Source organism: Onychostruthus taczanowskii, unplaced genomic scaffold (assembly GCF_017590055.1).
Source record: "Onychostruthus taczanowskii isolate IOZ18803 unplaced genomic scaffold, ASM1759005v1 scaffold35, whole genome shotgun sequence".
Lineage (NCBI taxonomy): Eukaryota > Metazoa > Chordata > Aves > Passeriformes > Passeridae > Onychostruthus > Onychostruthus taczanowskii.
The window spans coordinates 4,050,104-4,073,962 of record NW_024500905.1 but is presented as its reverse complement, the minus strand read 5'-3'; the positions used below and the strand labels follow the sequence as shown (position 1 = coordinate 4,073,962).

The 23,859-nt window shown below is 38.0% G+C and overlaps 1 protein-coding gene across 1 annotated transcript in view; it reads right to left on the bottom strand.

Annotated features, from left to right (window-relative positions):
- The window catches only part of GRIP1 (glutamate receptor interacting protein 1), a 209,007-nt gene that overhangs the window by 87,004 nt on the left and 98,144 nt on the right, over positions 1-23,859 (bottom strand). Inside the window, exon 2 of the mRNA XM_041411206.1 lies at positions 12,566-12,646. Coding sequence (XP_041267140.1) covers positions 12,566-12,646 — 81 coding nt within the window. The remainder of the gene's footprint in view (positions 1-12,565; positions 12,647-23,859) is intronic.

The following is a 23,859-nucleotide window of genomic DNA, read 5'->3' as shown; positions in this document are numbered from 1 at the left end:
AAATGTTCTAGTCTCTACTCCAATTTTATACACAGAGAAAACTGGGAGTCTAAAATGTATTTACAACTTGTCAAAAATAGTCCAATTTCCCCAATACCCTTAACCAGGCCATGAAAAGCACATCTTACCATACATTATAATCATACCCAGCTATCTTCCTCATTGGCTAGCACTTAAACTAGACAGACTTAAACAGCTTTCCTATTATTTTCTGTGCTGTGTGATTAAGTAAGCCAAGCTTTGAGATTGGATAGATGTTCCCACCCACTATATGCTCTCTATTGCACCATTACCTTTTGTTAGTGGCTAAGGAAAAAGTCCTTGGTTTTTAATAGCCTCATCAGTTACATACCATTGTTATCATAAAATTGCAAAAGTTCCTTATTTGGCATCTGGGTTTGTAGCTACAAGTTTGTAATGACTTTCAAATATATTTGCTAAACTTTGAATTCCAGAAATAAATCTGAAATCTTTCTGAAAGAGAATACTTTTAGGTCCATGTGAGTACGTTAAATACAAGTTATTTAGAAATTATTATCTGTACTGTAGCATTTTTATTCTTGATAGATTTGGTTCATTTTGTTGCAGTCTTGGCATAATGGCATGATTTTCCTGTACAACCTCTATTAATTTTTACATCTCACTTTCCTCTACAGAAGCAATATTTTGGGGTTCAAGAGTCATGTTGTGTTATCAGGTATGATCACTCATCATTTGGCAGTGATATCTAAAATTCACACATCTAACACATCTCATTTGTCCATGACATTCTGTCTTTAGTATCTCAAAGGTCAATGCTCATTTTCTATATAATTTATCCAATAAGTATTCAGGGTCACAGTGTCATCTAATATAGAAAGAAGGTCTTGGCAGAATCTTGTCTCACAGTTGACTATTAAGCTGGGCTCGTTTTGCTTCATCAATAAAATCAATTAGCATTGAAGACTGACATTTGTTCCTGCTCGGATTGATATTCAGTGTCCTTCTACCAATGTTTTCTGTGAAGAAGAGCAATGAAATTTCCTGTCTCTGGCCTTGTTGCTATTTTCCCCTATTAAAATATTCCTTGTTTTGCTTTCTTGTACTCTTTTCAGGTTGGTAATAAGGGAGACTTTACTGAAGAGCCTTCTTTATGTGTTTATTCACATAACATCAGTGGATTCCACAAACTACATAGACATAACGTGAGACTGATATCTGCAATTTGGACAGGGACAATAAATAAATAAAAAAGACTATCTGCATGCTCCTAGCCTGTATATCACCTACAAACTTTAAAAAGTACCTTACTCTACCAATATAAAAGATGTGAATGGATGTGTGCCCCTATATATAAAGAACCCCAACAGGTGCCCAGTAAATTAATTACAAAATTAAAGTTGCCAAAAAGTTATTTGGAAACTCTCCCAGGTGATCAAACCTCCCACTGGCCAGAATCACTAATACAAACCATGAATATATAAAGAAGACAGTTTAACACAACAGTACTTAGTACACCTTGTGTCAGTGGAGTAGTGACTGTCACTCAGATGCTTTTTCTCCTTCTTCTGACACAATTCTCCAAGATTATTAGTAACAAAAGAGAGGACAGGAAAGCAATGAAAGAGTTTTCACAATAGTTAAAGGAAAATGCCTGGGAGGAAAGACCCCTGAAGCACAACTTGATTATTTTAACAAAGGGAAGATTAAATGGTGATTTCATAGTGAAGTGCCTATAAAGGATGAGGTGAATTTTGGTGAAAAACAACTCTTTCTTATAAATGAGGTGAAGCTGAACCTGCTATGCTAAAAATAAATGCAGTGAGTCTAACCAAAAAAGGTTGTGATGGGTTTTGCATCACTGGCAACCATAAATAGATTGAACGTCCTTCTAAAATTTAATTCAAATACAAGTTGAGATACAAATTCCAGGAAGCTGTAAGTTTAGTTAGGACAGACAAAATACCTCTTTTGGCCCCAGAAATTCACAATAAATACACTGAAACTCGAACAGACAAGACTTTTGTTCTTACCACTGCACTTCTAAATATCAAGGAAACAAAAGCTAGTTTGCACTTGTTATAATAAACTTCTTGTCTTCCCGATGCTGCACAAACCAAACTTCTTTTATTCTACACTATGAAGCATGCCATTACATCTCTGTCTGCCCCATGTACCATGGATGTGATGTGGAAGACACACGAGCACAATAATCTCTTTTCCTCTTTTGACTGTAAGAAATGAATGGAAAGCATGAAAATGCTATAAGGCAAACAAGCAAAGAAACCTCTTCTCCATCCTCCATACAAAATACTTTGACCCATTTCATATTGGCAAAATGGACATAGAATTTTATAGCAACAAAAAATAATTTAAGATTTTTGTGTATAAATCAGGCTGTAGAGTGAGAATGAGCCAGTTTCCACTGACACAGTTGAAAAGAAGAGGCAAACTACTATCCAGATCTGGGGTAGCATATTTTGGTGTTATCTTTCTGGATGGCATATTATTTCCTTGCTATTTTCATGCCCTGAAATTATAATCACTGAAGAAACTGAAAGAGATATTTAAAAAACCCTGAACAGATGGAAATCATGCATTAAGTCCTTTAAAGAGGTATTAGAAATTATATTAGGAACATTAAAAACATCAAGTTAATTATCTATAACTGTAAGATAAAAAGAAATTATTAAGTGCAAAAAGACTCAAGCAGGCAAACAATTAAAAAATTATCCCAAACTTCTCAGATGAGCAAACTTTCCAGACCTTAAAGGAACAAGACTGGATTTTGTTTGCTAGTCATGTGCTTCTGTCTACAGATTTGTGCAACACAAGACTTTTGAAAGAAAGCAATGCTCTCCCGAGTCAGATCAACACCCCATCTAATCCTGCTCCATCTTGGAAAGCAAGAAAATGAGGTTTAAGGACAGCATGAGAGCCAGCCTACTTTGCCCAGTGTGGTCCTGCCACAGTTCCTTGACATCCAGTATTGTCACATTAGAGAGTACAATGCTTCTCAGTCTTTTGAATATTTACATATGGAGCACTTGGCAATTAACTCATTCCGTCTCTTCTGAATGCACTGACACAGTTCTGTACACACAGATTTATTGCTTGCTCTTCCTCTCTAGAGATACTGGATCCATGAGTATCTCAACATAATGGTGTAGAAATAATTTTTGCTGTTGAATACACATTCTTCCTCCAATACTGGACTGAAAGCAGTACAGAAAAGAATGTTTAAATAGATTTCCACTCAGAGAAAAAAATATATTGCATGAAAATTTTTTAATACATTTCCTTACTTCTGAACAGAGTGAGCATTCCTTCTGAATCTTCTTCTCATGTACTATCAATTTTTCTGAAGATACCCCCTTTTCTTGCCCCAAGAAAGCCCAGCTGTGCTATCCTCTGAAAATGCAGTCACTTTGCAAGAGGTCAATACTCAATTTTAGTTTCTGTTACCCAGAAGAACCTCTAGTAGCTGTAATAGGTTGCTGTATTCCACAAGGGACAGTCAGTCTTGTTTCAAAAAGTTTTACAACTTCTTGTAGACAGCAGTGCTGTTTGGAATGGCAAGTTTTATGCTCAGCCAGGAAGGACCACAATCAGTTGCACAATCCCAGCGTTACAAATCTCCCTCTGCTTGGCACCTCCTTCCATGACCTTTTAAGAGCATATGGTATTCCTCCCTCTTTCCATGCTCCCACCTAGTCCAGTGTCCCTTTCAGAGACTGTCTCCATGCTGCTATTTCAAACCTAGTTTTGACCATCTTTCTTTTTCTCCTTGTTTCCCTCTCCTCACATGTCCACTACACCATGCTTCCTCTTCTAACCGAAATCTTTAAAGGAGAATAAATTTTTCAACAAACATCACAAACACTGATAAAAATGAACAAAACCAACCATCACAAGGGCAATTTCTCTTTGTGGAGCTTAGAGAGCATGCCAGAATCATGCAGGAAAACAATTGTTCTGGAAGATGGGACCCCCAACCTGAGGAGATGCACTGATGCTTCACTGATGCTAGCCTATTTTCAGGTTCTAAGCTCCACTGAAAAATCCTGTGGTATCACCACAACTGGAAGGCAGGGGCTAGGGACTAGTGCTTCAAACTAGCAAATGGCCAGAGGAGTACATGCACATGTACACACTTGCGAGCACATTTGCTGAGTACATTACAATTTGCTCAGAACTGCCCATCCCTGCCCCAAAATGTGGATGCAACAGCTAAACTGCTGAGACAGTTTTTTAAATGATGTTATAGATGATATATGGTATATCATCCTATGCTACATATAGCTAAACTGATTTTTCTGGGAAAAAAAATGCAGCTGCAATAAATTAATACATTTTATTTGAAAGGCTGAAGGTTGGCAAAACTATATGAAATTAAATCCAAATATGCATCGTGTTTGGTACCATCAGCAGTAAAACCTGCTCCTGGTGAATAGCAAAAATCATTTCAAGTCAGGTAAATTTTCAGACCTTGAATCAGTTGGGTATTTGAAAAAGTGCATGTTCCTTGTGTACAGTACTGCTCTTAATACATTTTCTCCTTCATGGTAAAAGGAGTCAAATAAGACTGTTCTCTATTCTAATCCTTTTCAGTATTGAAAAACACCAGCATGTAGCAGACCTGTAAAGAATATGTATAAATAAATCATCAGCAATCTCAATTAGGTAAGAACTCAGTGACCTTTGTCAATTTTCTACAAGAGACAAATTTCTTTTGTGTTTATCTGTGTATGAAACATGAATGACATATGAAGTCCTTCCAACAAAGTTATTTTGATGAAAAGGAGGAAGGACAAGAAAGAAATCTTCAGGAATAAACATGTGAAAGCAAATTCAGAAATGTTCAATGTCAGTGGGAAGGAAAAGACATATAGCTCTGCAGCTGCTTCACAGACCATTTGGTAAACCTCCAGCAGGTTAAACAAACACACAGGGAAGCCTGTAAATGATACAGCAACTGGAGCCTCTCATCAAACATGAAAATCGGCAAATGACTTTGCAGATATAATAAACACCTCAAGTGCAGAAAAGCTTACTAGCCTGTGATCTGCATTTCACAGGTCAGAACGTTTGCTTCTGCTCGGAAATCACCCAAGATCGTTACCATAATAACTGTGACTGCAGAGGTTACAGCTAATGGATTTCTAAATGCTTAAAATCTCTTCAGTGGCATTTTGTGCTGATTTTTAAAAGTACATAGTAAAAGTAAGTGTCTATGAGAAAAATGCAAATTGAGAGAAAAAAGTGCTTTTGTAAACACATATTTGAATTTCCTAACCCAGCTTTTACTGATACACGTTTTATTTTCAAGTCTTACTTCTGCAATGAATTCCTTTTTATCACTATGAGAACTATGAAAAAGGTTGGGGATGTTTTTGACAGGTTTTCTCAGGCAGATCATGCTCTTACTCTGCAAAACCAGTTAGCCAATGAAGACTATTTCACATTTTGATGGGGGATGAAGGATTAGGTAACACAGTGCTGCATCTGTGACATCAGAGTGCTTCTGAAATCTGAGGGAAGCTGAAGTTAAAGGCAAGGCAGGCTTCTTTTGACAAGGATGAAAAAAATGACTGAGGACTGCACAAGTCAGGCAACATTGCTTGAGAAGGTGGCTGCACTGTAGCAAATGATGCAAGGGGATCTGCTGATGTTAGGAGCACTCTGTCAAAAAAAAAGGGATCGTTTAAATCTTCTGCAGTTTTACTCAGCAGAGGAGCCTGAAGGAATTGGACCAAGTTAACCGTGGCTTTTGAACACTCACTGTCTTGCCAATGCCATATTAACCACCACGGAAAACAAAACTGGCTCTGGAGCAGTGTTTGCACACAGGTAAACACGTACCCCCAGGGATGCATCATCCGTCTGTCACATCTGTCAGTCCCTCGGAACCTGGCACAGATGTTAAGAGCTGAGCTACAGGAATAACCTGGGAGCCATCTCCCTCCCGAGCAGTGTCACTTAATGGAACTTAGATCCCAGGATCACTTCAAAAGACGAATTTTCTTTTCAGTCAATGTGGATTTTTTTTTTAGAAACCCTTTTATCTCTCTATCTTACTTTCCAGATTTCTCACTTTTTTTCTGAGATTATCTTGCAACACAAAATTAATGCACTCCATCTATGCAGTACAGAACTTTTCCTCATTCAAATTGAGGCCCAGCACACATGATCTTAAATCCAGTTAATACAATTCTATATTAGCAACTCAGTGACATCATAACTGGATCACATGTTCTGGCTTTAATTTAGACTGGATCCTGGAATTTTTGGGTTTATATATATATATATATATATATATATATATATATACACACATATACAGATATATATAAATTTAATTACTTTCTTATTTCTTCACAACCTCTGCTTGCTTTCTGATAGTAATTTTCTGATAGTATATTTAAACAGATTTAAATAGATAGTATATTTAAACAGATATTTAAACAGACATTTCCAGACGTACAAAAGCCCAAGAATCATAGTGAAGAAAGAAGAAGGGTCTTTAAAATTCTTCAGCTTCCACCTGACCTACATTTGAGTTCATCAGCTGTGGGTAGTAGACAAACCCCTCAGGAAAGCCAGATTTGATGCAGCTTGAGACAGAATATGAGCATTTGCTGCACAGCGGGCCGTGGGCCAGAGAGGGGGAAAAAAAGGCATACCTCTGTATTTTTGTAAATAGCTCCTCTATGTGTTCAGAGCCAAGGACCGGATCAAAACTGCCTTACTGCTTTCTAATGACATTTACATTGTGTATTTAAATATTTCAGAGCCTGAAAATTCCCAGGATGTTAATTATTGGTTTTATTACAATAATTTAGTATTTCATAGCTTCTCTTAGGAATATTTTGTGTCCTAAGCAATTATTGAGGACACTACATCACACAGCAATTACTTTTTTAGTATCAGCTCTGTAAATATTATCTTTTCAAGGCATTTTAAGCTTCTTTGATTTGCATGTGCTCCCTTCTAGCTAAGCAGTTCAAAATTCAGCCTACCCTAAAATTATGTTTGTTTAACATTTTATTTTTGCATTAAATTCCTGTTACCAAGCTCCCCCCAAACAAGGCTGGCAACCATCTGCTAACTGCAATTCCAGATCTTGCGCCACCGCAGAGGATGTGCTCAGGGCTGTACATTCACTCTATTTTCCCTCCAGTTGGATGGCTACCCTTGCTTCTGAGATCAAACACTGCGCTGAAATACAAAACCTGTATTACAGCACGCTTCAAAGAATCAGGTAGTGTGGAAAGAAAGTGCCGTTTTACACATGTACAAAGGAACTGAAAGATCTAGTTGCTTTAATTTCAGACTTTAAAGTCTTCACAATTTTCCTTCAGAGCACAGTGACCTATTTTAATAACTGACCTGTTAGTACCTCCCTGCAGCCATGTACAAAACTTGCAAATGACAAATAATTATTTTAAAAAAGCTGATTAGAGAGGAAAAGAGGCTCCTGTTGTTGGAGAAAACCTCAAAAGAATGACTTAAACATCTAGGTTTGATCATTTCCTGTTTGCCTCTGCAAAGGTTTGCATGTACTCACTCCATAAATGCAGATAATTTGCTTGTTCAGCAGATTAGCTATCACTGTGGAGTAGAAGGTGGCTGGAATGAGACTTGGGAAGGCTCCTGTGGGTCCCAGAGGCAGGCAGAGCTGGAGCACAATGGTTATATGGCAGGTGAAACAACAGTGGCTTGGACAACACGGTGAGGACCAGACTCAAGGGCCTTCTGCTAGGTGTGGTGAGCAGAAGGCAGGCAGCTGTGTTACTCTTCTGTCCCAGACAACAGGAAAACTCCTCTCTTTGAGGAAATATTTCCTCTACTCTTTGTTATTTGGTGCCCGTTTCTTGAACAAGAATTTACTTAGGAAAGACACAGCTCACAACTGCAATCGTCCTAAGCCAAACAAAATCTCAGAATTCACAATTTATTCAAATAGCTCTCCCAGTGTATAGTTCACACTACAGCTCTTCTGAGCCCTTGACTACTTCAGACAATAAGACAGAAGTCTGAGACAGTGCACATGTCTAGGTCAGTAGACAGAAGGATGGATTTTCAATTTTTTAAAAATTTAATGCCAACTAGATTGAGCACAGATTCACTTTTCCCAAAAAAACAAAACAAAAATGAAACACTGAGAAGCTGAAACATTTCACCTCAAAAAAAACTTGTGGTGTTTTTTACTTTTTTTTTTTTTTTTTTAAGACTCAATAAAAATATGGACTAAAAGCAAAATGAAACTTTTTTTTGCAGATTCCATGAAATATTTTAATCAGTCTTAAATTTATGGTGTCTTATTCTCAGTTCACAAAGCAATAATTTTTATTCTTGTGCCAGGTCACTTTGTTCCCTTCCATGCTCCCAGTTTTCAGTAAGTGAATTGAAAATAAAGAAATAGATGTATAAAATGAACAGTCTACACATCATTACTGTTGACTGATTTACCTAAGCTGTTAAAACAGATAAGAGGGCATTGGATTTTAGTTTGGAAATCATGGGAACAGCTATTCAGCCTGTCCATATTCAGGACAGCACAGGAACATGCTTATCTTGGAGTAAATGTTAAGGTCTCCTTGACTTCAAAGTGCCTCTATAACAGTGCCATCAGCCCTTGAGATTGTATCAGTGCCACAGGAATAGTTGATGTGCATTTTAAAGCTCCTGCAGGAATAAGCAATCCCAGGAATGACACTTTTGGCTCACCTGCTACTGAGCCAACACTTCCCTTGGCTGGGCACTGCTTGGACCCTTGGCAAATCAGGAAAGCTCAGCCCAGAACTCAAGGGAACTATGTCCATCTAAACCTAGGGATTCAAGAGGCTGCCTATCAAATTCCTTAATTTTAAATTACAGTTGTTTTTAACTGCATCTATGATTGTGAGGGAAGGGTCTAACCCACGACTTCTGAAACACATTGTTTTCACTGATGTGCCTTAACACTAGTCCTGACAGTTTCTCCAGTGGAGCTTGGAACCTGAGCACAACATACTCGCTCCCTTGGCTTCCTTAAGGACATGGTAGCAATAAGCGTTCATTATATTCTGCTTGACAGTCTAAATTTAACTATTTAGAGGGGAATATCTGTTTGTTTCTGACTGCAAGTTGCTTCTCATGCTAGCATTACCTCAAGTCTTACTTTTAAGTTAAGAAATTCTGACTGTGAAGCTACGTAACGTTTCAAACAATCATGTATATATAACTGTAACTAAACACCTACACATATGCAAAATAAAGTCCATGTTTCAAAGTGCATTATATTAATGCATATAATTTGAATTAACTATTATTTCAGCAATTCTGTAAATCCCTTTGAAAGGATCTGTTGCTTGTTGATTTTGCACCATGTGAAGACATGGTAAATATGACATGTAGTTTCATCACATGAATTATGCATTCTGCATCTCAAATAAGCAGGTTCTGCTCCAGGGAGATGCTTAATCCATTCCTTCCTTCTGGGGATGAAAGAAATTAAACTCAGTGCACTGATCTCACAGTATGTGCTCATTTGACTTTAATTATAAAATGCTTATTTCAACATTTTTTCCTGTAAAATAAACCAAGCCTGAGCTCCATGTAACCTCTACAGAATTACATTACTTCTCTGTGCACTCAGTCAGTGCTCATCAATACTGCTCTTTCAATACAGTTTCACATGGAAGGGTAAAGCCCACCTCCAGAGGTTTGCAGCTGGTACAGCAGTTTCAGGCCTTGCAGCAACAAAAACTCGCCTTTTTGATAGCTGCCAAAAGGATGGAACAGTGAAACCCTTTAAAGTGAATTCAAATGTCATGAGAAGGAACTTTCACCAGACACAGGGAGATGCCACGATCCCATTACCAAGCTGGAAGATTTACACCTCACATTCTGTGTATTTTCACTAGTATTTTTTTTCACAGACTGTCCAAACCTGTGCAAAACTCTGCATAACAATCATTTACCTAGCTAAAACCAGAAGTTTTCCCTTGCCTAATTCAACAGGCAGAGCATTCCTTGGGAATAGAACATCTGCTGTCCATGTCTTAGGAATGACAGAGCATCAAGTGGAATAGACAGCTGTACTGTCAAAGGTACTCCCATACTTCAAGCTTGAAAAACTAGCAGTTCAGAAATGTGATGTGTTATCAGGCATACCATCTGGGGGAAGAGAAATGAATGCTTTCCATATAGGATAAAATCTCCATGTAAGGATTACTGACAGTAACTCCAGCTGACATGTTCCCACCCAGGTCCAGCAGAATTTACTGGGTTCACTGCACCACACCTTCCAACTCAAAAGCTATTTGGAGCTGACCTACATAATGTCAGAAGGGTGATCCTGCTCCCAAGCAAAAGCAGCTGTTCTGCTTCTGGTCTTGTACTAATTAATGCTACTAGTTAATAGTGAACTTCCTATTGCCAAACAAAGCTGGCTAGCTGGGATGCTTCTGTACCTCTGCCAAGCCTAATCCATAACGTGAATAAAATGCTCACACACAAGCAAGAATAGAAGCTATTCACAAGGTGCTATCTCACATACAAAACATGGTGTCAAGTGATGTAAACGTTTATAGGTTATTTTCAGAAACTTCAGTCAACTCCTAAATGTTCAAGTTAATTCTCAAAATAATGCTTAGTTTTGCAACGCCTTTTGTGTATCTAAACCCACAATATCCATTGTGTTACAATGAGAATTTGCTAAGGCATGAATAATTTTAAATATAATTTTTTGAAATATCCAACCAGCTCAATCTCATTTATTCTTTGGAGGTCCTAAGGTCTAGAGATGGAACAAGGCATTTGGATAAATGTCATCACTATATTAAAAGCTGAAGAATATACATAAGCACAGATCAGCTGTTTTCAGAACACCTGAAATACAGCAAAGCACATCTCACCAAACACTTGTATTATCTCCCCGAATTAACTGTGACTTATGCAAAGCACACAGTAAAAGTTTATCCGCAATGCTGTCAAAAACTCCAGAACGTGCATAAAAATTGTAAAAAAATCAAAATAAATGGCAATTAGTCATGATGACTATTACTCTACACTTGAAATTCCTAATCTTATCAGATACTCTGAAGAAAAATTGTACCAGTACATTTTCATCAAACTTTCTCTTTAAAGAACACAAGCGAAAACCATCAGGAGTCCTCAAAATGTCATGTGAAACCACAAACTTCTGCCTGTCTCAAACCTCTTAAGTGTTTTAAACCAGCTTAAGTGTTTTATAAATACAGTAATGACACTATAAATGATAACTACTAAGATCACAGCAAAAAAACCCAAAAGGTTGAATACTTTCAAGGCCAAAAATATTACTGACCTATGAGCTACAGCATTACCTGAAAAGCACCATATGGAGGTCTTCATTCAGTTTGAAGAACAATGAATATCAATTTGTATTGACTTGTATAAAAAAGACCTGGTTGATGTTTGTATAATTAAATATTTTCTTAGAAGAATAACTGCACACTGGATGCTGTACTTGTGTCTTTTCACAATGGTTACGATCCTTATGATTCTATCATAAAAATAACAATTTTTAAATCCCTATGGTGTTTTCAAGAATGAACACAAATGTTCATTATAAGCAATACTAAATAAGGCAGCTTGCTCTCTCTGATGCATAGAAACATGCACACAAAGCATCTACAAAATGTCCTTTGGCTGTTCACTACAGCTGTTGGGATGAAATCTGAGCCTAGCAGTGGCAAGGTCTGAGCTCCATCCTCCATCCACAGACTCTCTGTGGGCTGTGTGTCTTTGTTCAATAACAAAGCCACTTAGCACAGGCAATATTAACCATTAGAGGGTGGGTGACATGATCTCACATCTGCTGATTTCTATTACAATACATCTTCCCTTCGAGTCAGAGGTTACTGTGCTTGAGGTGAGAACAGTAACATCAGTAATTCCACCTGAGTGCACCCTAGGTCAGCATTCATTTGTTTTCATTAAAAGGTCTCTAAAATACTACTTGAGGTGAAAATCCCTTTAGATTGCTCGTAATATGTATGTCAAACTTGTACGTATATCAGACTTGTCTGAAGTAATTAGAAGAGACACAGGTGGAAAGATCACTTTAACTAACCATTGATCTAATGGTCCAGCTTTGTGCGATGCAATGACACAAAGGACAAGGATGGACAAGCATTTCTGCATGTGGCAGAAAATCACATGAAGACAAGAACTCTGGCAGAGTGTTTCTCTGTTAGATTTCTGAGCCTGGCTGATGAGTACTGGAAAATATGAGCTAATCTCCCTCTAGTATCGAAACCAGATAGCAAAGAGCAGATTTCAGAGGGTCTGAAAATATATGAGCCTCTGATGAAAAGGTTGTTATGCTCAGCGTCTCAAATCTGCTGCGAAACACAGAGATATGGGGATATTCTTCACAGCAAAAGCTTGAGGCAACCTAACTGTGGGAACTTCTTACAGCTCTCTTGGAACTTTCCTTATAAAGTTGCTTGATAGCAACTGTAATACATTTGCTTTTTATAACTAGTTGAATTTTGATTAGTATTACCTTGCTGTTCAAAAACAAGTTAGGTGTTACAAAAAGCAAAGCAAGTCTTACCTGGAATACTCTGTCTCCTCACAGACAGTGCTCCATCAGGTGCCTTTGCCTGGTTTGCAGATTTTGTGTAAGGACTCTCATCTAAACAGAAACAAGCAACACCTCCAGTTACTGTTAAATATAATGTTAAATCCAACATTTTTTTATCCAGATACTGTATGAACTAGCAGAGCAGATTGCAAGAGATGCTGTGAGCCAGATGAAGATGGGTATTTCTAAATGCTGAGTCAATGCTCAATGTCATGTTTAGGCTCGATGACAAAGGCTCTGAATAGGAGAGCTGAAAAGGATGTGCCAAAACTCAGACTGGAGGTAACACATATTGATGACAGGCCTGATATACAAAGGCTTTTTCAGGTTCAATATAGTGATAGAAATTGTCCTTTTCTCGTGTTTAGAAGCTTCGTGTGTCAAAGACTTGAATGGCAGAGGCACTGTCCCTGCTCAGGCGTAAAAGGCTTCCAGAAGCTTTTGAATATTCTGTCTGGGAAGATGCACTCCTTTTCCTTTAGGATCTGTCAGTGGGTGATTCCTTTTCCTTTGTAACAAATGACTGGGGAAAACATCAGAAAGCTGTTGCCAAACAGGCCAGGCACATTTGTGCCTCAAGAACAGCACTGTACCTGTCTAAATAGGAAGCTATGTGGAACACCTACTGATCAACTTCAGTGTATAAAAGACCACTAATAGTGGGATGAGCAGATGAGTCACCAGTTAGAGACAGCATTAGGCAGAAAAGTGAGTCACTTCTACATCCCTCTTAAGAGCAGAATGATGGTAAGGAAAAAAATCAACTATATTGTAGCTTTGAAAAGGACAAGCTATAAGTGCAGGAAAGAAATGTGAATAAAAGAAGAAATAGTATATGCATTTTATCATTTCAATCAAAAGAAGACTCAGAAGAAATCAGGCTTCTGCCTTGCCCTCCCTTTAATTGAGTGCTCAAAGACTTTGAAGTGTCACAAATCTTTCTGTTTGCATATTTTCCTTCAGATTGCAAATGACTGATGCATTTATAGCATGTGCATGAGTACATGCTTAAATACTGATCAATGAGTAGAGGAATCAAAGACTACATTATCTCTTATAGCATCCTCAGATCAAACAGAACCATATAAACTTTTTCTGGAGGACCATCTTTTCAGCTGACACTCTTGACAGTATAATCCTTCTTTGCTGATTGCACTCTTTACATCTGGTGAGGTCTCAAACTCCTTTAGAAACTTGCATCAAAGACAGCAGTCTGTTTTTATACCAGTGAGATAAGGGTTTGGCTAGCATAATTTAATTTAAAATCAGGTCTCAAAGAAGTGACTGAAAGAGCTGGTTATCCTATAGAACCAGAACTTCTGTAATGAAGTCTGCTACCGTTAGGCAGTTGCAACAACAAAAAGCTTAAATTAGTTAAAAAGGAAAAAAAAAAAAAAGGAAAAGGCAAAATAATTATTTATAGCCACGAACCTTGATGAAAATACAGCAACTAGTGAAGAACATGTATTGGTAAAGTAGCACAACAGCCAATATAATTGTGTTTTCTACAGTAAAATGAACTGCAATTGTTTTAGGACTACAATGTTACAAGTGGAAGATTAACAGGCTTGATTATGCTACACGCTAGTACAAACACCAGGAAAATAAAGCTGCCAGATACAGGAAATAGAGAAGCATGGAAAAAATATTAACATGGAGCTAGGTACATAATTTAAGAAAAAGATATGTAAAGCCTTATCCTTCCATTTGAGGTAAGTTGATAAGCTAATATTATTGCATATGTAGAATATACACCCCCTCATTAAAGAAAAAAAAAATATAGTAAGACTGAACTAAAGCTTCCGAAAGAAGTAGCATTTATATTTTTTTTTCTTTCACAGCAGAAGCACCACTGAGCTTGAACTCAAGGCTGAAGACAAAGAAAGTGAACATGTGACTTAAATGTCCTATACATTACTACTTAGTTGCAGCTGCTGAACATGACAGCAGATAGTGTGAGTCACACACATTTTTCTATTAAAAAGTGGGCAGGAAACAATACAATTTCTCTATAACTGATGGATAGTGATGACTTCTGGGCTCTATTTGACTGTATGCTCTACCTGGGAAAAATCTATTTACAGAACAAAACAGTCCTTTCCAAGTCAGACTTCTTGCAAATTATTGTCATCAGATTGAGGGAGAGGAAAAAAGGAAAGAAGAATTTTCACTACTAGACTTTTTCCACTGAATCTTTGTCATGGAGCTAATGAGTAAATCTCCACTCTCATGCTGGATGATTTTCCCAATATTGCACTGGACTAGGAGCACCTGTGGTTATTCTGAGTCCAGAACACAGAACAAGTCTGCAAATCTTTCTGGTTAACATCACCAATGAGAGGAGGGGACTGCACATTCAAATACTTACTAGGGAGCCTGAGCAAAAATGTTTTGTACATAATAACTGGTAGATGTGAAAGTAACTAAGACTACACAGGTGAGTAAGCTAGTATTTTAATTGAAGCCTATTATACCTGAAAGTTTATATGGGGTGGGTACTGTAGGCATGAAATTGCATTACATTTCTTAATCAGCTCACAGATTCTTGTAGCAAAACAAAGGGTCCAAAAAGTTTCTTCATAAACTTCTGAAACCCCATAAATGCAAAATATACCCTATTATTATTGGGAAAGAACAATGAGCCATCAGTGGACTTGTAAGCTGCTCTCAGGACTGGAAAGAATTTTCTTCCAATGCCCTTTTAACAGTAAAATCAGACTGAAACATAACTAGAAATAGGTATGAAGGACTCCAAGAAGCAAAGGACAACAAACACAACCAACTGTACAAAGAGTTCCTATTGAGTCTTACTGAGATGCTTAACTGAGACAGGAAAGAGCAAAATAAAGATCAGACAAATGCAGAAACACATGTCACCCTAAAGAAGACAGAGAGACAAGGAAGTCCTGAGAGCCCTGAAATGTCAGACACCATTCATGGTGCCCCAAATGAAAAAATCTGTTTGTACGTACTAACGAAGTTGCATGAGCAGCCACAAGTATTTATCATCAAATTAAAATTTCTTTATGCTTTTATCCACTCTGTAGTTAGCAGGGAGTGTCTTAAAAATGCAAAAATGTCTTATGACAGCACTGCCTAGGGGGATTTGTAGGAGAGTTTTGTATTACCAGCAATGAGAGACTTGGAGATGAAACTCAATTCAGCAAACCAACACACAGAAAAAGCAAAGGGGCAAAAGGATATGAAGCATTCCCTGCCTCCAGAGAGGAGATAATAACTCAGTATCAGGAAAAACTGTGATGTATTTCAAGACACCACACATACAAAGAAGAGGGAGAAACAGGCTAGATTCAGAAACATAAATCTCACCTATTTACACCCCTAGAAGTAGCATATCATCAGCAGGCAGTGAGCCACAGTCCATAAGGAACTCACAGGCCAAACTGCATCGCCCAAAGCACAGCAATGCCTTCCCCTGGACACACAGCTGCAAACCCTGCCACTCTGCATGGACTCTAGTCTGCTTGTGAAGGAACGCTCCACAGGTGGCCACATTCCCTACCAGCTTAGCTACACCCATCCACTTGTGCAGCTGCCTTTGATACACTGCTGGCTTTTTTTCCTCTCATAATTCCCTCTGGCTAAAAAATCAGACAACTTAGAGTAAACAATTTCAGCTTGTCAGTAGGTCGCACAAAGGTGTCGGCTGTGCCAGCAGATCTCTTCACTCAGTGCCTACAGGAAACCAACCCTCTTACGCTGTTAAGAGGCAGGGGTCATTTCCACCAAATTCATACTTTGCATGTTTCTTACAGTTGTAAATGTGCAATAGTGAAAGATGGACACTGTGTTAATTCATTCCTTCTTGGCAGAACACAAGTGATAATCTCAGAGGTGACACCTTGCAGATTATTTGGATTCTTAACCAGCAAAACAAAATTACCTTTTTGTCTTCTCCTTTTACTTGTCCTCATGAAACAGTCCTGAATACCAGTAACAGGAGCTTACACATCACCCTTTCAAAGCCCTGTATACCATTAAATACTACAAAGATAATATTCAAGTGGACACGCAAGTCCTACTGCTTACAGCTATTACTGTAGGTTTATTGCCTTTTGCTTGTGTGGTAGATAATTTCCTTCCTATTTTTAACCTGATGGCACCTCTATCCTGTAACTGAATGATTCATTCACTGAGTTAGGGACCATGCTGTGACCTATTTATATCATTCTGCATTGCTTTTAATATACAGGTGTGGGGTATCTGTCCAAGACTAACGGCTCTAAAGAACAAGAAGAAAGAACAGAGATGTAACCCCAGAAAGATTACACATGAGACAATGTAATACATATCTGAAGTGCCTGGTACTGTGTCAGCAAAATGACCATATGACATCATTAGATATTTGCTGTATTTAGTTTAACATCCTTTGAAGGATACCAACTGGAGGAACACAAGATGGAATAAAAGGAAGGCCTAAAGATATTTCCTCAACAGTCAAGTCTAGACATTCAATGCTTCAGGCAGTTTATGACCACTGAACCATTCTTGTGTCTCTCTTGGGGGCTGTGAAAGCTATTGACACAGATGTTGTTTACAGATGTGGTAAAGGCCAAGGGCACTCCCTCCTTCAAGTCTTCAAAAGGGGTTAGAGGATGTTTTCTTCACTGTTGCTGCCATGCATGTCCATGTGATAACTGCTGAACATAGTACCTGTGTCCAAATCCTGTGCAGCACCAGGTGGCCCCAGAAGGTGACTAAGCACAGCTACATGCTGTTTCATACAAAGGGGAAGCTTCTTCCCACCCCACTGGGAACAACTCCTGAACAACTCTGAGGCTGTCACTGTGCCCCTCCCACATGGCCCCCTACATGTGAAGATGCTTCACTTGTTCTCGGCTCTATGTCACCATTTGTACCTGCTTTTCTACTACAAAACCTGCATTAGAGGGAGCAGGTGAATAATGTGGCATCAAGTTTGTACATGAGGAATTTCAAACACAGGGATTTTCTAATATTTAGGAGCTTGAAAGCTGTACTAAATATTTTCAACAGTAGATGTGAAAGCATTATGAAGGAGAACAGAGTTTCCATCTTTCAGTTCTTCATTTTCCATTCTTTGATGGCTTTACTTATGTCCCACCACAGAACAAGCCATTATTTGGCCAAGGAAAAACTGAATTTAAATCATTTTAGAGCTTAACCATGTAGGACCCAAGTAGACTTCCCAACCCAAACAAATTAAATCTGAGGTGCTCTCAAATGTTCCCCACTGTCAGGAATCTACAACCAGAATCCCAAGCCTCCTCAAAGAAGCACATGACATTTTCAGCTGGCTAACCTCCAGCTGTCTCAGTGTACAGGAGTAAGATCAACTTCATGTGCTGGTGTTTGCACCGTCTGGGACAGCATGCACCTCAGACAAGTAGAGAATCACATACCTGTACAGACATAGAGACTGGCAACACCACAAATTGCCAAGAGGATTGGTTGCAACTGAGAGAACATGCCCAAGATTAGTTCCTCAAAAAATAAAAGCACCAGACTCCCAGTTGTTACTTCACACATTCCTAGATCTGAAATATTCCATTCACTGAAATTCGTTGTTCCTTAACTTTATAAAGAAGAGTATTTTTCACCAAAAACAACAATTTTTTATGAATCCTGCCAGTATAGCACAAAATACAATAGGTTATCATCCTTCCTATATCTGAAACTTACCTTGAATTTTATCTTCAAATAGCATAAAGCTCAACGTTATCTAAAAGCATATTTCTTTGCACAATATTGTACCAGTAAAGGCAAATTCTGAGCTACAGCATTGTTCATTATCTCCAATGCTTGCAGCTAGAGGCTTTTACAGATAAAAATGAAGATGTATCCACTGATGCCTGTGGTTTATAGAAGCTCTGAAATTGTGGAAGGCTTACGAAGAGTCTTGGTAGAAATTTTAGGATCATTCCTGCAGCAACTGACTCTCTTCTAAAGTCAGACCTTTCTGTTAAAGATCTTCCCTTCTGTGAGAAAGCTGAAACACTATTTAGAGCAGGGACTTGAAGCCCAGTCTCACATTCAGAGAGTACCCAAACTCCCAGCTAGCTACACAATCATTTAGTCTTGCTAGCTCACTCTGACAAAAGCAGCAAAAAAATATCGCAGAGAACGTACTTTTCCTGGGAAAGTAGCATATTTCTGTAAGATTTCCTTTTAAATAATGCTGAAGTCTAGAGAAAAATTAACATCCTGGAACATTCATGGTTACTACAATGTCACTACAGCTGTGTCAGAGCACAAGGGACTATAAACTGTTGAAAAAGAGACAAAATTATCTTAGCCTATTTCACCAGATGTATAATGTACAGATTTTGAATGTATATGATTCAGGAAACAACAGAATGTCAACAATTTGCTTTGCCCATATGCTAACCCTTTCAGATGTGTTATGGGAGCTCCAACCGTGAAATAAAGCATTAATTTCTCCTATTGGTACAGAAGAATAATAATTTTTCAAGTTGATTTTATAGCTGTGGCTTCAGTCACTTCCAATGAGACTTGACTTTTGAAATGGCAATGCTGCTCTTCAAAGTAGTGCTTAGATATATCTAAATTTTTTTAAGCATTGCATGTAAAGTAGTCACTAATGGACTAGGCTCCAAGTAGGACAAATACATATGTATTTAATCTTAATCCTTTCTCATCAAATTGTGTGCTCAGTGGTCTCGAGAGCAGTCTTTGTTAAGAAAACATAGGGTTTCAAAAGCTTCCATAAGTAACATTTGTTGGTGTGTGTGACATGAAAAAATTATGAGAAGAAAGAGTTAGAATAGCTCCTCTGGTAATTTTCTTTTCCACATTTAGCAGACATGTCTCTGATTTTCTCAGAAACTTAATTTTAACAGTTATACTACCAATGAATAACTGTGTTGCCTCTCTAAAGTGAAAATTTATTCAATGTTATTATACTTTATGTAAATTTAATTCTCTTTTTTTTCTGAATTATATGGTTACTTATTACAGTAGCAGCTCAGTTTTAATCTAGAAGCAAGAAAAGTAGGGTACTGTAATTATGCATAACTGTGAATCCATTTCATATTGATATTTGCAATACCTCAGCAAGCTTGACTGTTTGAAAAATGATCTGAATATCCTCCAAGTTTGCTTGTGCAAAGTTAATTTCCTATGCCGGTGCTTAGGCACCTGAATGGAAATGCTTGGTTTCCTAAATGACTAAGTATGCTGATCTCCTCTCAAAGCTATTTTGCTCATGAAAATTCAGAACCTTCCAAAACCATTTAAAACATGCAGGATCTGCAGAAAGCTCAAAATGTGTCTCAAGAGATATTAGCATATGGTGAAATTCACTTCAGTGGATTATCTAATAAAGAAGTAATCCTATTTAAATAATACCCCAACCACAAACTACTTCAAATCTGATAAATATGTCTTTTTGTTTATACAGCATCAAGCATTAAGCACAAGTGCCATAAACCAGAATCATCACTGAATTGTTACATAATTTTAAAATTCAACTTGAGTTTCATTTATTGTCTTGAGCTGCTGTTTATTGTTTATGGAAATAATACAGGCATCACATAAGTGATATGCATGAGGATTACCCTGAACAGCTAGAAACTGAAGAGGCTGGTGTGTGAAAAAGCTTGAAGAAACTGTGGACGTAAACTATTTTCTTTTCTGCGACGGTCTTGGGATTTTTCTGTACATACAATTCCTGCAGAAAACCTTATCCTAGAGGATGGGGCTATAAACCTTTCCATTTAAAAGGCAATTCTTAAGTGACACAGATATCACTGACAGGATGCATTTCCAGATATTCACACTTCCATTTTATTCTGAACAGCCTGGTCCATAGGAAGGTTTTGTTGTCCTTGCACATGTGTAGCTCTGATGTACCTCTGCATGCTGGCATTGTATGAAAGTGCCATTCATCAGCTTCTGGGGGAAAAAATATATTGAAAACTGTTTTCTTTACAAAGTTCTAATAATTAATACATTCAATTACTTTAACACTCATAAATGCTAAATCAGCATCCCTCAAGAATACTTCAGCATTAATGCCACACTTCATGGAAAAACACTTTTATGAATAGCTATTAGCTTTAAAAATGCATCAGTTACCTTAGCATTATCTTTAATTTCCTACTCTGGGTTCAGCTACCCATTCCCAGATGGGATGGAGGTAGGGAGAAAAGGGGCCATGCCATATCCCGTGGCTCCTGGACAATGCCTGAAGCCACGCCACCGTGCTCCTGACTGCTGTGGCTGCCCACCACTGTGCCTCCTTTGGACAAAAGGCAATTGGCATCCTGGCCAACAGCATTCCACTGTAAGGAATGTACTGCACAGTTTCACAATGTGAGGTATGATCTGTTGTTACATTTGTGGTTAAAATGCAACAGCAGAAATATATACTGGTCATCTGAGTTCTGCATGGCACCTCTACTGTCCCAGCAGATCTTAACAGCCATGTCCTTGTGCATCAGCTGTGCCTGTGCTCTTCCAGCCCAGGCTCAGCAGAGGCTTTCATTACAGTCTGACTGCTTGGAAGTTAGGAAGTAGAAGAGGGGAAGAGACATACCATCTTCTAGGAGTGCAGAGCACAACACAGAGCAGATCAGGACCATCTGCCCAATCTCCTGACATTACAGCTGGCAGGGACTGTGGGAAGAGAGGATGTCAACTAGGAACTTCTCTAGCGCATGCCAGGGAAAGCAGCAGCTAGTTGCATGTGTGCAGGGGGAAGCCAGTGATAGAAATTAATAGCTGAGTCAGTGAGACTGTCATTCAAGTTGCATAAAAAATACTTAAAATATGTAAAACTGTTTAGAAAACAGGTGTTTAGTTTGCTTCATGGAAAATAGGAATAATCAAAGTCACAACACTCTCTTCAAAGAAGAGAAGTTAGAAACGGTAATTTTTCTTGAGTTTAGTTATCCCATCTCAATTCTGGCGCTGTACTAATGCTATTTGCAGTAAATTATATAATGTGTTTTTCAGCCTATTTGTGTCTGCAAGTGTCTCTGGTGATGACATCTTCATCACCTTCCTCTGGAAGCTGCTCCACAGGATGCATCAGGTCTCACAGCTGGAAAACAGTTCCTTCCATCAGTCTGCGATTTTCTTTCCTTACTTTAACTGTCATTCTATTATTCCTAATAACATTCTTCCACTCTTCAGGAGACCTTACTAAGACTATCTCTCATATATTCTGTTCATTCCAGAAGCTACACAGATTACTGAGCCTACTGCTTTAGGCTCAGATTCTACCAGCTCTTCTTACCTGGCATGACCTAGCACAAACACTGGCTGATCTTGTCACCAAAGCACAGTGCACACACTGACTAAGATATTCATTTGGTGGAGTATCCCATTTAATTTTAAAGCAAGAATTTACACAAGTTTAACTCTAGTGTGGACAGCATTAAGAGTAAAGCATGCTTTTCCATCTTTGTAATGTATACATTTGCAGCATTATAGTTATTTTTTTTAATCCCACTAACAAGCTTTATTTGATTCACAGAATAATTCTAACCTGTCACTAGGAGCTGAATAAATATTATACCAGTACAAGTGTATTTATACTGGCATGCCAGTGGGATTGTCCCTCTTATATACAATCCAAATGGTGCACATTAGTCCAAATTGGCATGGCTCAGACTTAGTGAAAAACAGATCTTTCAGACTGCACTTCTTTCAAGAGTCAGGCCATAAACCTGGCACCTTCCTCATGGCCTTGTGAAATATTGTCCTACTTTCAGCCCCTACCCTGGAAGAGTTTACTCAATATATCCACAGAGACTGTGCAATAATTTAGACTAACTTCACTTGTCAGCAAAACTTCATTGATTTTGGAAGATGTGACAGGTTTGAACACAGTGTAGAGCAAGATTCCTTCTAAATAAAGTGGTGTGTGCTTTTAGAAGTGGGAACAAAGCATAGCAACAAAAGAGATGTCAAGTTGACAAAACAATATATACATATTTGTCTTACTTAAAGCTCACATAAAGCCTAGGCCACCTTCTGTGCTCCAGACAGCATCTATCCATGCATGTAGTTCTTTACAGCAAGGCTTTTAACCTGTCAAACAATCTTTATTTGCCAGTCTCCTGGGTCCTATTTAATCTCAAAGCTTATTTAGGGCAAGCAGTTCACTGTCTGCAGTATTCCTCAAATTCTGTAAAATGGTAATTATTATATCTGCTTGCCCACATCTTTGCCTACATGCAACTTAGTCCATGTGTGGATCAGCTTTTTGCAATCCAGTGGAAAATACAGCAATAAAGAAATAGATAAAAATGAATGTATGTCACACATGAATAATTATACCCCTATAACCTTCAAGAATGTAGACAAATAATTTTTAATCTTTCTATGCACAAATCTCCCAAGCCTTTTAAATAGGATCCCTTCTCTTTCAGGAATTCACAGCTGTACCTTCACAATGCCTTTGGCTCTGAGTCTACTAGAAACAACAACAGCATTAACTTATTGCCAGCCACAACTGCTGGAAGAATAAATATGGATTTGTTTTTTCATACTGTGAAAATGATATTTAAACTTTTTTCTCCCAACACTACAGTAATAGTGATGCAATTCTTGCATCTTTCTGTGTATTGCCAGCACATTGCCAGCAATTTCAGATTTATCACGATAGGAGTATGTGTGTGCATGCACGTTTAATTCTAACAATGCATTTACTAAATTCATAAAATAATTTCAAAATAGACAACAGAAAGCAACTGAAAATAACAAGAAATATCGCATATTAAAAATCAGTTAAATCAACCTGATGCCGCTAAAGGTCTCATTCTGCATGATATTTAAGGCAAAAGCTCAGACCTTCCAGACTGGCCATACAATGAAGGTCAAATAAGTCCTTGCTTTGGCAGACCAACAGCATGATGAATGCCAGAGTCCAGATCACTCTATCATGGCTAGCCTGTGCCTTGTCCAGGTTTTTATAATGAAAGACTGAGGGAAACCAAGCTGATTTTAGGGGCCAGAGTAGAATATAACTATTAATAAGACATGGTGTGTAAGACTTCAGACCCAATGAAGTGCTAAATATATTAACATTTGCACACTGTTCAGGCTGTGGAATACATCTGTACTAAACCTCTGAAAAAACAAAGTTAAGAAAAATAGGCCACATCATTATTTCACAGAGACACTATTTCCTATTTCCTTCATGATCTGAAGTCTCTAAAAGGAAAGCCTGGTGCAGAATACAGTACACATTAATGTAAACTGTATTTACTCTCATTAATGTAAAAAACTGAGAAGGA